The following is a 15,688-nucleotide window of genomic DNA, read 5'->3' on the forward strand; positions in this document are numbered from 1 at the left end:
AGCTCCGGCAATACCACTTATAGTTGCACAGTACTTATACACAAGTAAAGACAATATTCAGTGTTACCAAAAATAAAGGTAGTTATTTGGGTGACACAGTACCAAAAATATCTTGGAGAAAATACTCAGAAGGAGGTAAGTATTATACACAATACATAAACTAGAAACCAAAATTAGACAAGTAAATAGTCCTAGAACAATGCAAACAGTAGGGAATCCTATAGAAAGCAATGGGAGAAAATAGGTCTAGGGGCAACACAAACCATATACTAAGAAATGCAAGAATGCAAATCACAAATTCCCCCCTAGACAAGTGCAGTGTGTGCAGAATTGCTGGGAGAGTAAGAATACAATGAAGGTAAGTAAATTACCCCACCCCAGAGCCCAGAAAAGCAGGAGTAAAGTACTGCAAGTTTCTTTAGGACACACTACACGTCGTTTTTGGGATTTTGCAGCAGCCAACCAAGTCTGCAAAGAACCACTGCTGGATTATTGGACCTGAAGACCTGCAAAGGAAGGGGACCAAGTCCAGAAGTCGAAAGAAGTTCCAGGAAGTACAGGAGCCCCTGCCAACCCAGAAGAGGGTGCAAAAGAATAGTCCCCAGTTAGTCGAAGACTGCAGAAATGCACCCTAGGATGATGCCAGCGGGTTCCTGCATGATGCAAAAAATACCCCACGGCGTGAAGATCGTTGCAGACGAGATTTTGTGTTGGAAGGCTCCAACAAGCCTTGGCTACGACAAAGTGCGTTTTGCATCAAAATGGCGCTGGATGGACCCAGGAGGGACCTGGGGGCCTCAACTCTGTGTGAGGAGGAAGAGGGGTCTCTCAGTACTTTGGAGAGCCCTCAGGATACCAGTCAGCACCCCCAGGAGCCGCAGGACCCAGGTTCAACGGACGTGCTAAACGTGGTTGATGCAGCACAACAAAAGAAGGTCCTATGCCACCGGAGAACAACTCGGCGAGTTGAGCATCGCTGAAGGGAGTGCTGGGGACCTGGGCCAGACTGCCTGGAGGAATTTTGCAGAGTGCACAGAGGCTGCAGAAGGCGAAGAAGACGCTGTATACAGGGGGCCGTCGCTCTCTGGGAAGGCAACGTCTTACCGCCTCCACATTGCATCAGCAGGACCTCAGGACAGTCTGTCGATTATGTCCACTCTCTGTGTCCTTAGGAGCACGCTCGTCACTGTGAGAGGAGTCCTAGGGTACCGATCGTTGTCTTGGAAGGTACCTACTTGTAGCTGGGGAGTGACTCTGTCACTCCACAGGAAATTTATTTGGCCCTTCTGGTGAAGGATGAAGACCGGGAGTCCCCAGATCGTGCACACCAGTAAAACTGTTGCAGTTGCTACTTGGAGCTGAGGTTGCAGAAGAAAAGTATCTCTTGTGGATACTTTGTTGCAGTTACAGCGTTTCTTGGAGCAGAGGTTGATCGGAGGTCAGAGGATGCTGTAAGTAGTTGCAGAGGATTCCTGAAGGAAACTTGCAAGCAGTCTGAAGAGAGCCCAAAGGAGATACCCTAAATATCCCTGAGGAGGGGATTGATTACCTTATCAGGTATGGACCTATCAGGATGGGTCTCTGACATCGCCTGCTAGCACTGGCCACTCAGAGCCCTCCAGAGTGCCCCCACAACTTGCAAAGCAAGATGGCTGAAGTCTGGGACACACTAGAGGAGCGCTGGGCACCACCCCTGGGGTGGTGATGGACAGGGGAGTGGTCTCTCCCCTTTCCTTTGTCCTGTTTCGTGCCAGGGCAAGGGACAAGGGGTCCCTGAACCGGTGTAGACTGGTTTATGCAAAGCATTTCCAGATGCTGGGAGAGGCTACCCCCCCCCCCCCAGCCTGTAACACCTATTTCCAAAGAGAGGGTGTAACACCCTGCCCTCAGAGGAAATGCTTTTTTCTGCCTTCTTTGGACTAGGCTGCCCAGACACCAGGTGGCCAGATCCCTGTCTGTGAGGTAGCAGCAGCTGTATCTGCAGTGCAAGCCTCAGAGAGCTGGTTTGGCAGTACTGGGGGTCCATTGTGAAGCCCCCAGGATGCATGGAATTGGCTCCCCAATACCAGATTTGGAATGGGGGGACAATTCCATGATCTTAGCTATGTTACATGGCCATATTCCAAGTTACCATTGTGAAGCTACATAGAGGTATTGACCTATATGTAGTGCACGCGTGTAATGGCGTCCCCGCACTCAGGAAATGGCTCTGAACTATGTGGGGGCACCTTTGCTAGTGAAAGGGTGCCCTCACACGTAGAAACTTTGCACCTAACCTTCAGCAAGTGAACGTTAGACATATAGGTGACTTATAAGTTACCTAAGTGCAGTGAAAATGGCTGTGAAATATCATGTGTGTTATTTCACATAGGCTGCAATGGCAGTCCTGTGTAAGGGTTTGTTTGAGCTCCCTATGGGTGGCAAAAGAAATGCTGCAGCCCATATGGATCTCCTGGAACCCCAGTGCCCTGGGTACCTAGGTACCATATACTAGGGACTTATAAGGGGTATCCAGTCTGCCATTTGAAATTGGTAAATGAAGTCACTAGCCCACAGTGACAAATTCAAAAGCAGAAGGAGCATAAGCATTAAGGTTATGGTTAGCAGAGCCTCAGTGACACAGGCACTACACAGGCATACACATTAGGCCATAAATTATGAGCACTGGGGTCCTTACCAGCAGGATCCCAGTGAGACAGGCAAAAACACACTGACATATAGGTTTTTATCTATGAGCACTGGGGTTCTGGCTAGCAGGATCCCAGTGAGACAGTAAAAACACAGACACACACTCATGAACAGGCCAAAGGTGGTGGGTAACCATGCTAGAAAGAGGCTACTTTCTCACACCTCACATTCAGTGGATGTCATACTTCATCATAGGACCTGCTCCTCGTTGGGCTGCAGTGTCCGACTGGCCCCTCAAGGGGGCTCTTTGCGAGAGATCTTTTTAGATGCGTGCCGTGGTTGAATGTAGGGGTAAATTTAGACCACGAGGAGAAGTGAAAAGCTGGAGAGGGTAGATTAAAATTGGCTCTAGACCATACCATCAGTATGTTTATTCTACGCAAGTGGTCTAGGTCATGATTAAAAACAAGGGGAGGAGAGGGGGAAAGGAAATCATGTTCTTCCACTCTACCAAAAAAGAAATGGGGAAAAGGAAAATTTAGTCCTTCAACCCTAAATGGTGGCCGACATGTTTCACGCCTATATTCTCCAAGCGGTTCAGTCAGCTTTTCTTCAGGACCAAAAAACAAACACAAACGCCTAAGCTTCACTAAAAAACTAATGTGAGAATAATGTATGTGAAAGGAACTTACATAAAGAGCTACACAAAAACCTAAATAGATTTGGACCCTCCTATATTAGAGGGTGGCCCCTTGGGAAAGTGCGAGCCGAAGGATTACTGTGGCTAATTGCCAGATGTCGCCCCTGCACTGAGACCGACCCAGCGGCTGCAAATCTGGAGGGTCCAAACCTATTTAGGTTTTTGTCTAGCTCTTTATGTATGTTGCTTTCACATACCTTATACTCACTTGACTTCTTTAGTGAAGGGATAATTCCCAGGGCACTTGTTATGCCCCCTCCCGCAGACAAGGAAAGTAGAAATTATGATGAGGCAGGAAAACAAGTGGCAATTCACCGCCGCATACCTAATTTAGTAGGTTTACTTTCACTTTATAATAGAGCCCAATAGGATGTGATGTAAGAGCTACTGCAGCATCTTCATCAGCAATATCGCCGAAGAGGGACTCAGTTGAGGAAGGCAGATTGTATTATCATTAGGCACCATCCATGGCTTAGGGTATCAGGAGTTAAGCCTGATTTACAAGATTATTTACTTAATCTACCTTTTGAGGTCAACATATTTGGACCACAAGTGAATGAGATGTTAGAGAAAAATGAAAAAAAAAAAAAAAAGCTTGATGCTGCCAAATGGGTGCCGTACAATGTTTCCAACCTAGAGGCTCCTTTCCTTTTGGAGAGGACGGTACAGAGGTGCTTCAAGATCTGCCACATTTACAGACTCAGGCAGTGCACACAAACAACAAGGCTCTTACCTGTCCCAGTACACCAGGGGAGCACTACTACACGCCACAATACAAAAACAATAGAGCCAGAGGTTGTGGTTCTGCCTCCAAAACCAGCATGCTTACTAAGCAGTGACAAACTAAGCCTCCCACGGCAACATATAACACCAGTAGTGGGAAGGCTATAACAGTACCACCAACACTGGACACAAATTCAATCAGTGGGTCATTTCCATCATCAAGGACAGGTACTGCTATGAACTCACAATTACCCTTCCCACAATTCCACCACAAACACAAAATATGTCACCAGTCCATTATGCACTCCTCCAGGAGGAAGTACAAATCTCTGCTTCAAAAAGGTATAGAGTTAGTTCCAAAACAATATCAAGGACACAGGGTCTACTCCCTATACTTCCTCAGGCTCAAAAAAGACTGGACATTAAGGCCTATTCTAGACCTCAGGCCACTCAACAGATGCATCTCCTCAGAATACGTACACTTGGTCACACTACAGGACGTGATACCTTTGCTATAGCATGGAGATTTCATGATGGCCATAGACCTCAAAGACCCCTATTTCCACATTCCCATACATCCTGCCCACCATTGCTATCATCAAGTCAACGGTCAGCACTGCCAGTTCAAGCTGTTAATATTTGGAGTAGCTATAGCTCAACACTATTCATCAAATGACTTGCAGTGGTAACTGCTCATCTCAGAACGGAGTGGAAGTTTGCATACATGTGCTCCTATATCTAGACAAAGTTTTCAGGACACACAGAAGGTAAACAATTGTCTACACAAATGAGACTTCACACTAAATATAGCAGAATCTCACCTCTAATCTTTGCAAGTGCAGCCTTTCTTAGGCAGAATATTAAACTTTGCCCATCCCAGTCTGGACAGGGTGCACAAGTTCCAACTAGGGTTGCCCCTGTTTCAACCACATAATCATGTCCCAGTGAAGACAGTCATGATTCTTCTCTGAATGGTGGCTTAATGTATATCCATTGTACCGAAAGCCTGACTACTTATGCGTCCCCTTCAACGCACTCTTCAATAACAATGGTCTCAAGCAGAGGGGCATCTACAGGATCTGGTGTTGGTAGGGCCAAGGTCCCATCGCGCTCTGCAGTGGTGGAACAGCAACAATCTGTAACAGGGTCAGCCCTTGTAGGAAAATGCCACTGTTGGCATGGTAACCCCCTAACTTTGATTGGGAGTGTGCTGGGACCCTGCTAACCAGGCCCCTGCACCAGTGTTCTTTACCTAAAACTGTACCTTTGTCTCCACATTTGGCACAGCCCTGGCACAGGGTTAAGTCCTTTGTAAAAGGTGCCCCTGGTACCAAGGGCCCTGTGGCCAGGGAAGGTCTCTAAGGGCTGCAGCATGTATTATGCCACCCTGGGGGACCCCACACTCCGCACATGCGCACTCCCTCACAGCTTCTGTGTGCTGGTGGGGAGAAAAAGACTGTCGACATGGCACTCCCCTCAGAGTGCCATGCCCACAACCCACTGCCTGTGGCATAGGTAAGTCACCCCTCTAGCAGGCCTTACAGCCCTAAGGCAGGGTGCACTATACCACAGAAGAGGGCATAGCTGCATGAGCACAATGCCCCTACAGTGTCTATCAATTCTTAGACATTGTAAGTGCAGGGTAGCCATACTGAGTATATGGTCTGGGAATCTGTCAAAAACAAACTCCACAGTTCCATATTGACTACACTGAATACTGAGAAGTTTGGTATCAAACTTCTCAGCCCAATAAACCCACACTGATGCCAGTGTGGGATCTATTGAGAAATGCACACAGAGGAGGGCATCTTAGAGATGGCCCCTGTATGCCAGCTCTACTGTTAGTGTGTGACTGACCGGTCTCTGCCAGATTGCCACTTCCAGACGTGTTTCTGACCACATGGGGTGAGTGCTTTGCACACTCTGTGGTTAGAAATGAAGCCTGTCCTGGGTGGAGGTGTGTCACACCTCCCCCTGCAGGAACTGTAACACCTGGTGGTGAGCCTCAAAGGCTCCAGTCTTGTGACACAATGCCCCCGGGCACTCCAGCTAGTGGAGATGCCCGCCCCCTGGACACAGTCCCCACTTTTCAAGTCCGGGGAGGCAATAGGAAAAACAAGGAGTTGTCACCCCCTCAGCCAGTTCCACACCTAAGGTGACCAGAGCTGAAGTGACCCCCTCCCTGGAAAATCCTCCATCTTGTTTTGGAGGTTTTAGATCAGTAGGGATAGGGATGTGCTCCCCTCCCCAAAAGGAAGGGAGCACAAGGAGGGTGTAGCCACCCTCAAGATCAGTAGCCTTTGGCTACTGCCCTTTGACCCTAACACACCCCTAAATTCAGTATTTAGGGGCGACCCTGAACCCAGGATTTTAGGTTCCTGATAACCTACAAAGAAGGACTGCCTTAGCTGAAATACCCTGCAGAGAAGAAGGAAGACAACTGCTTTGGCCCCAGCCCTACCAGCCTGTCTCCTGCATCAGTGAACCTGCACTAGCGACACATTCTGCGGGCCCATCGACTTCTGCCGACCCAGAGGTCTGCCCTGCACCTACGAAGGATCAAGCACTCCGTGGACAAGTGGACCTGTCCAACATAGAACGAAGAAACCATCTTTAAAGGGACTCCCACCTCACTCCAGAAGTGTGAGTCCCCAACAGTCTTTACCCGATGCCCCCGGCCAGTGTCCAGAGGAATTAACTATCCAGAGAGGACCCCCAGGCGGCTCCGATGACGTGTCCACCCTGGGCTGACCTCTGTGCACCCCCATGACAACTCCTGCAGAGGGAATCCCGAGGAACCCCCTGACCGCGACTGCAAGGGACAAAGATATCCAATACCTGGAGAAGCACTGCACCTGCAGCCCCCAGGCCCATGAGAAACTGACCACCGCTGCAGCAACGACCAGCAGGCGTCCCTCATCAGTGCCCAGTCAGTGGCTGGCCCAAGAAGCCACCCTGTGCCCTGCCTGCAGCGTCTCATGTTATTTTGGCTCCTGTTTGACCTCTACACCTGACCAACCCCATGATGCTGGTGCTGGGTGTTTGGGGTTGACTTGAACCCCCAACGGTGGGCTACCTGTGCACTGGAGACTGAACTTGTAAGCGCTTTACTTACCGCGATAACTAAACTGTACTTACCTCCCCCAGGAACTGTTGAAAATTGCACTGTCAACTTTTAAAATAGCTTATTGTCATTTTATGAAAAACTGTGTCTTACTGTTTTGATTCGAAGTTCTAAGTATACCTATGCAAAGTAGCTTTCTTTGAATGTACTTACCTGCAATCTGAACCTTGTGGTTCTAATAATAAAGTAACAAAATAATATTTTTCTGTGTAAAAACCTATTGGCCTGGAGTTAAGTCATTGAGTGAGTTTCACTTCTTGCTTGTGTGTGTTCAACAAATGCTTAATACTACCCTCTGATAAGCCTAACTGCTCGACCACACTACCACAAATAGAGCATTAGTATTATCTATAATTGCCTCGGTCAGGCCTCTTGAGGGAACCCCTGGACTCTGTGCACACTATCTCATTTTGATATACTAAATAAAGAGCCAGCTTCCTACAGTCCTTAAAGCCCTAATTCTGTAAATAAACATTACCACAGATGCTTCCCTGCAGAGTTAAGGGGACATATGCAGAACCTCAGAATTTGCAGTCTGTGGTCACCAACTTTGGAAACGCTTACACAGCAGTCATCTAGCGCTCCTAGCAGTCAGTTCAACTGCCTCTGAAATCTTTTCAGAACCATCTTCACAACAAGGTAGTACTGGTCTGTCCTGACAACATGACCAATGCATTATATGAAAAAATGGGGGTGGGGGGATGGGAGGGAAATTCACTTTACAGCTCTCACTCATATCAGAGTGCATATGGCATTGGGCCGTACATTACAAAATCCACCTCTTAGCAGAATGCCTAACCGGTGGGCAACCACTTCACAAATACATTCAGAAGAACGCATCAGGAGGAAAGCAAGTGGGAAATCAACACCAGACTTCTCCACTCGTACTTCAAACGGTGGGGAGCCCCAGAGATCAACCTCTTTGCAACACAACAGAATGCAAAGTGCCAACTCTTTGCCTCCAGGTTTCCTCACCCCCAATCCAAGGGCAATGCACTATGGATCAACTGGTTAGGGACGCTTTTATACACTTTCCCCCCTCTCCCGCTCAATCTGTATGTGGTTCAAAAGCTAAAACAAACATCCCTCACACCAATCTTAATAGCCCAACATGGGCGCTCCAACCATGGTTCACGGCCCTATTACAACTATCTGTGGTGCCACACAAGAAGTTACCTCCCTTGCCACAGCTACTAACTCAGGAACACGAGAGAGTAATACATCCAAATCCCTCACAGTTCAGTCTGGTGATATGGCTCCTGAAGTCTTGGAATTTGGACACCTTAACCTCCAAAAGGAATGCATGGGAATTTTTAACAACCTCGTAGACCAACTACACAAGCATGTTATAATTCCAAGTGGAAAAGATCTGTAGATTACTGTCTAAACAAACGAATCCCACCACTATCACCAACATTACAAGACCTCATTGGTTATCTTTTTCATTTGCAACCAGCAGGACTTAGTTACATCAGTTAAACTACATGTAGCAGCTTAAGCTCTTTACATGCAAAACAAAGAGCATATGTCACTTTTTAAAGTTCCATTCACAAAGCATTTATGGTAGGTCTAAAAAGAGTAATTCCACCTTCAACATCACTAGCACCTGTTTGGAACCTTAATGTTCTCACTAGACTCATGAGACCTCCCTTTGAGCTACTTCATTCTTGTGATCTACAATTCCTCACATGGGAGGTATCTTTTTGGGTGTTTATTACTTCCCTTAGAAGGATATGCGAGCTTCAAGCACTCACATGAAGAAACTTTCTTTCACGTATATCCATCAGAGTTAGTACTTTGCACTCACCCAAAATTTCTCCCTAAAGTGGTATCCCCTTACCATGTAAACAAAACAATAGAGCTACCAGTTTTTCTTCCCTAAACAAGAAAGAGCTCTCCACACACTAGATATTAAGAGCAGTGATGTATCACATAAAAAGAGCTAAACCTTTTCTTAAGATGCAATAACTCTTTGTTGCATTTGCAAAACCACAACAAGGTTCCCCTATATCCAAAGTGGGAATAGCCAGATGGATAGTTAAATATATTCAGACTTGCTATCTCAGAGCAAAGAGAGCACTTCCTATAACTTCAAGAGCTCATTCTACACGAAAAAAAGGGGCTTCAATTACCTTTTTTCTTTTTTTTTCTTTTAGGAGTCATTACACTAGCAAATATATGTAAAGCAGGTGCATTGAATAACCTACATACATTCACAAAATACTGTTGTGTTGATGTCTTAGCTAATCAACACAAAAACTCACAGAATGCAACATCAACCCATATGTTCATATGAACCTGGCTATAAATTCTAAGACTGCATGCACACATCCACCTGAAACTCACTTAGTTATAATATGAAATCAGGCAGGACGTGCTGCGTTAAAGGTAAATCTGTATGAATGGCAATGATTTAAATTTCAGCATGAAAGTAGTTAATGCTTTGTATGGTAAATATTCAACACAAAATCTTACAAAAACATCCAAGGCAATCGGTAACTGAGTTTCTCATGTGGGTCCAAATAGGATTTTATTGTAAAGACAACAAGCAAAAGAATAAAAAAATAAGGACAAAACTTCAATATGGTGAGAAAACGGCCCCTGAAGCGAAAAAAACACCACTTTAAATCCACAGAGTTTTCATATTATATACAGTTATTGGTGTATTGATACAAGGAAAAGACAGACATTTCTAATGATTGGTATAGCCACAGGTCAGTTTCCCTCGTGGTCTGAGCCTTCATATAGTCTCTTTTATTATTTGTTGACAATGTTTCGACCCGTCCCTGAATACAGGGGTCTCATTAGGACACACGATAACCTGGGGGGACTGAAGTGAGGGAGTTAGGTCATTAAAAAAGATCACGGTGTGGGCAGTTACATAAGACCACAAGAAGAAATGATACGTACTGACTGCCTCTAGAATAGTTGGAGTTTTTGGATTGATTCAACAAACACAGACTTTCAGCTGGATGCGAGGTCCCTAAGATAACACACGGGCACTCCCATGACTCAATTGAAAAACTAGGAAGATTACAGTCAGTAGCATGTAATCACTCATGTTTACTTCAGTGTTCAGGTGATTCTGTGGTAATTGCTTGAAGCAGTACCTGGGTGCGTCTTTTAGAAGAATGAAAGAATTCTATGAAAATGATTTTCTTCAAATTAACATAAAAAGTTTAAGAAAGGCATCAGTGGCTCTATTTGTGCTTAAAAGGTACCTGTAATGAGACGTTGTACTTCATCTTCAAAAGTACTAAACCTCTGATGAGGTTTAAAGTAGCAGCGAGTGTGAACGACGCAGCGCAGTTGCTGAGTTACAGGATGTAACGGCGAGCAGCTTGCTCGTCTTCACTTACATAGACATTCACATGGTACCTAGGGCCGTGCTGCCTGGGGGTATGATTATTTTTTTGTTGCAGCTGAAAAAAGGTGCGCACTGAGCACCCACCCATCCGCTGCGCGCTAGAAAGCTTGACAGTACATGAATAGCAGTGCAAATAGCAGCCTTCTACATATTACAAAAAACATTCATTATTGATTCAATAAACATTTTCCAGAAACTAAAAACAAGATCAAATTCTGAAATCAAAAAGCTGAATGCTAATTATGAGATTCGAACCGGAGCTCTGTAGCATATATCGGCACTGAATTGCCGTTACGCTTATCGGGTTTTCATAATGAGGTGGTAAACGTTACCATATAAAAAGTCTGAATCGTTTTAATCTAGGAAATTCATCAAGTCACAGTCAAGACACCCATCTTAAAATGTGTTTAAAACAGAGCCATAGTGTGGACATTCATGCCTAAATAATTGTTTTACTGCGGACACTGATAGTTAGTGAAGCTAATAGGAATGGTTTGGTTAGCGCAATGTACCCCACTCCCAATTTTGTCACCACTGTCTGTCATGAAATTCAACACCTCCTGACACGTATGAAGTCTCTGATTTGTTTCTCACATTATATTTTTGGTTTGCAGTATGACCTTTAACAAGCCTATAAACTACAACATTTTCCATACATTCATGTTTTTGAGTTTTGTTGCCAGTTATGCAGTACGTAATTAAGTACACAAAACTGAAAATGCCACTCTTCAAACTTTTTTTTAAAGATAAAACATAAAACGTAAATGGAGCTTCTGTCATAGCAACTGACTACTGCCCTTTAACAGTTTCTGAAGCTGCACTGTCCCATTATGTTCTGCATTCAGCCAGGCACTTTTTCCCTGACTCACTGAGAGCGATCCCTTTGAACACAAAAGGTCACCTTCAAAAGATTTTAGTGACAAAATAACTTAATTTTGCCTTTTTTATTTTCATTCAACATCTTTTGAATTCCACTTGCAAAAGATACTTTTTTTTAATGAGTGTTTTCCTCTTTGTTCCCGTGATATGTTACCTCGCATCAGTCTTTTTCACCAGACACCAGGTCGGTTCTTTTGCATGGGATAGATGCAGAAAAAAGGCATTGGATCGATAAGTATGTCATTTACTTTACTGATTATCAGTCCAAAATGATATATAAGAATTGTCTGCAGATGAAAAATAAGACAGAGGAATTGGGCCAGGGTATATTTAAGTAAATGGGGTAAGTTGGGTAGTTCCTTCCTAGTCCTCTAGTTCAAACAGAGCAAATGAGTAAGAAACCTTTACTATTTGTGGCCAAGCCTGACTCCCTCAAAAGCACCCAGATCCTTCCCTCGTGTCACTGCCCTTCCATTTCCCACTTAGTATTAAGGGACTGGACATCTGTGCTTTGGTTTGATGTTTTTTAGATGCTTCCCACTCGAAGCGCAAGTATTGTTAGTCATTGACGTCTTACTGAATGATCTGCATCCCATTGGTCGGTTTGGGCCAGAAGGGTCTCTTTCTGTTGATGATCCATACCCCAACATAGAGTGCTCGATAACAGAAGCAGATTATTTCCTCTTTGCAAAACAAGTAGATGCCTCGACTGGGAAGTTATTACTGAGCTCCACACAATGTTCAGTTTCTGTCACAGTCTGACGATCAGCCTACCTTGGAAGCACCACAACTTCCTGATGGTGCCTGGCAATATCACATTCAGTTTGCTTTGGGTGTTGTGACCAGTGCCTTATCTGTTTAGAAAAAAAAAAACACAAGTGCTAGGGCACTCGTCAGGAGGCCACTGCAGCTGGCACCATCCTTGCCCCTTTCCAGCGCTGCCCATAATAGTACCAACACAACTACTAGCCATCACTTTAATGCAAGTGTGACAATTTAGACTATTTCAGGCCCCCAAAGTTATAAGAATTGCTAGGGCGGCAGTTATTATTCATTTTAATACATATTGAATTAATGAACAATTAGTGTGCTTACCTCTGAATTACACAAACGTCACCACCCTGTGGCAGACTGTCATAAGTTCTGGTATCGACAGTTAAGAGCCCGTACCAAGCACAGGAAACCAATGGCTCAAATTAAGCACTGTATGTGACTTGCTCAGAATCTGAACAAAGGATGGAGCATAAAATGGCCAGGTGTTAAGGGTATCAGTAAGCCTAACTTGCTGTAGAAAACAGCCCCTTTGTCTAGGACTTTGTTTAAAGACATCAAACATTCTTTGTTGTTTTACTGTACAATTCCCAGCTTGATGTGGGGTGTGTGGATCTATGAAAGAGACCAGTGTTGGAGGACCAGCATTACAGGGACATTACTTATTCGTCATTATATTTATGCACACCCTTTTTTCAAATTAAGATTCATAAATTCGAGCACACAGGGACCTGCGAGTAGACTTCATCAAACCACTGACTGGGCTCCCACACTTCCTGCTCCCAAAAAGGGTAGAGTGTTAAGCCATTACTCTGCCTTAGGTTTTGCAGTTGAATACAATGTTTTGAATATCTCCTTTTCTCTAATGATTCTTGCATCCAGGGAATTCTGCTGTATTTAGGACTTGTATTTGTCCTGTTTAGTTTGCGTAAGTTCAGATATATCCTATGGAGTTAATTGAATTGTATAATAAACTGACATTGCCAGATAAGTATTTGACATGGTAGTGCTGTTCCCTGAAGGTCGAACCTCCCGTAAATACTGCCACGTTTCTCTTGGTGTCCTCTCCAGTTTAGCATATTGCATGAACTTTCCATACTTTCTACTTTGGTGGAAAAACATGTTTTGTGTTTGGAATTTGCTTTCACATTTGCTTCAGGGTGTTGACTGACACTTATTTGACAGACTGTCTCAGTAACTGTTTCTTTGATTCCTGCCCCGATGGATAGGCAGGCTATTATGTTCTTCTCTGCTTTCCTTCAGTGCCTTCCGTAGCAAAGATACACACTCCAGTGACCCCCTAGAGGATAAACATTATTCACCCACTTGGTATCACTTGAAACTGATCAGACCATTGTCCCCAAGAGGAATGATTTGTTGTCAGTAGTATGCAGATGCCGACATTCAGTGCCCCCCCTCCAGAAAAAAAGTTAAGAAATGCTAACATCTGTCTTTTTGATAACTGGACACGTCATATTTTGTGCAGTATGGCCAATCAGTATTTATGGCGTTTGTGCTGAAAATAGATTTATTTGGACATGTTAACAGATGTGCCTCTACGGGAATAATGCATTTACCACAAAGAGTCTTGAGACCAAACCATGATATTGATATTCTATTAATGCTAAGTTAACTTCTCAGCTGAAAGAATTTTCACCCCTCGTCTTTGTTTTTCTCCTTAGATAAGGATGGGTTCCCTGCTGGAGCACCGGTGGTAAGTACATTTCTCTTTGCCAGTTGCACATTTTTACGGACTTACTGAATCACCAAAACTGTACTAACTGACAGCAATGATTTGCAAAATCTTTTTTTTCCACACCCACCACATTCTCTGTTCCCAGTTTTTCCTGCATCAGGCAAAAGTTGTGTGATCGGTACGGCCAAGTGACGAACCCTTCAAAAAGACACACAAGTCAAACCAATTAGTCAGCCAATTTTGGTTTATTTACCTTTAAACAGGTATACAGTCATTCTGGACCAAATAACATAAATCCATTTAATCCACTGCATTTGAAGTGTCCTTAATCACTAGCATGCAAAAGATGCATTCTTCTCCATGGGAAAGGCATTGTGCCAATACAGCACAACAACCTCTTTTGAAATTAGGAGAATGTGGTGGAAAATATGTATTGCAGTTGTCCATAGATTGCAGCATGTGTTGTTGATCACATGCCATGCACTCTGCTGCAATTTAGTTTTGAATTTGGACCTCTGCAACTTCTTTTACTTTAGTCTTTGTTTTGGAATACAGTGCACAGAATGACTCATGATCCTACCTTCCAAAACTCACAATGTAACAAGACACAAAGTCGAGCTCTGTTTTGTTTATTGGGGTCAGAACTACAATTTTATTCTTCATGTGGAAACTGCTTCTCAACTAGAAAAGAAGAGTTTTTTTTTTTTTTTTTTTTTTTTACAAATACGGCCCAGGAAGAGTGCACTATTCTGACAATTAAGTAGTCAACTGCATGCGTAAAAATCCAGAGGTTCAGGTTACATTGAAATTATACCTCTATTGATTCTGCCCCAATTGTCTTTCTGATCAGCATCCAACATGTATTTTATGCCTTTAATAAAATGATGAAACCAATGATTTGACTTGTCACAATCTTAGGAATAAAATCACCACTGTCTGTAGGTGGACTCACTAAGCATCTATGGAAAAGATTAGGGACAAACAAATTAGTGCAAGTGGCGTATTTGAGAGTGATGCTGAAATGGGGAAACAGTATAGCCCTTCCAACTGGGACTATGAAGTCCAATTTTGACACACTCAATGAGACTCCAGTCTATTAGATCTACATAGTTTGGTGTACAAATGTGCTGTCAGTGGATTACTACTTTTAGACCTCTCATCTGCATGTTACACCGTTAATGAGTACTTACCCATTAAAAACCAATGTGGAAAAGTTTAGGTGCTCCGGCCTAGTACTTGAGTGGCTCTAGTCATTTTTGACAGACAGGGCAATTTGTACCTCTTCCCTTTCTTCCAAGTCAAGCCCATTTAAGTGAGGTCTCCCAGAAGGTTCCTCTCTCTCCCATCTGTTCATCTGAGCATGTGCTTTCTAGCAAAATTACCCCAGCAACGGGATTAAATTCTACCTGTACACAGGTGACAGTCAAGTCGAGCTTTGCAACCGCCTTGCACTTACTCAGTGGTACATGTGCGCCGATTTAAAATGAAAAAACTATCCTTTCACACACTGAAGTTTTACTCACATCCTTGAAATGGGAACAGCATCTGTAGCCTTTAATTCTGGGTTGTCACACCCTGCCAATGTAAGAAACTTGGGACTCCTTCTGGTTTCCGGTATTATCTTTAACTTTCAAGCCACTAAGGACACAGGTACCTGTTTCTTCAAAGCTTAGGACCCTGAAACATGTTTTTCTGTGTTCTTGTTTCCATTTGTCACTTTGGACATGATTAAATTGTTGACAATCGAACTAGATTGCAGAAATTCAATCTAGCTAGCCTTGCCTGTTAATTCCATTGTTT

At 44.0% G+C, this 15,688-nt stretch overlaps 1 protein-coding gene across 1 annotated transcript in view; it reads left to right on the forward strand.

Annotated features, from left to right (window-relative positions):
* The window catches only part of PAK2 (p21 (RAC1) activated kinase 2), a 439,171-nt gene that overhangs the window by 155,301 nt on the left and 268,182 nt on the right, over positions 1-15,688 (forward strand). The window contains exon 5 of the mRNA XM_069213609.1: positions 13,875-13,906. Coding sequence (XP_069069710.1) covers positions 13,875-13,906 — 32 coding nt within the window. The remainder of the gene's footprint in view (positions 1-13,874; positions 13,907-15,688) is intronic.

The sequence above is a fragment of the Pleurodeles waltl genome, chromosome 11, assembly GCF_031143425.1.
Source record: "Pleurodeles waltl isolate 20211129_DDA chromosome 11, aPleWal1.hap1.20221129, whole genome shotgun sequence".
Taxonomy (NCBI): domain Eukaryota; kingdom Metazoa; phylum Chordata; class Amphibia; order Caudata; family Salamandridae; genus Pleurodeles; species Pleurodeles waltl.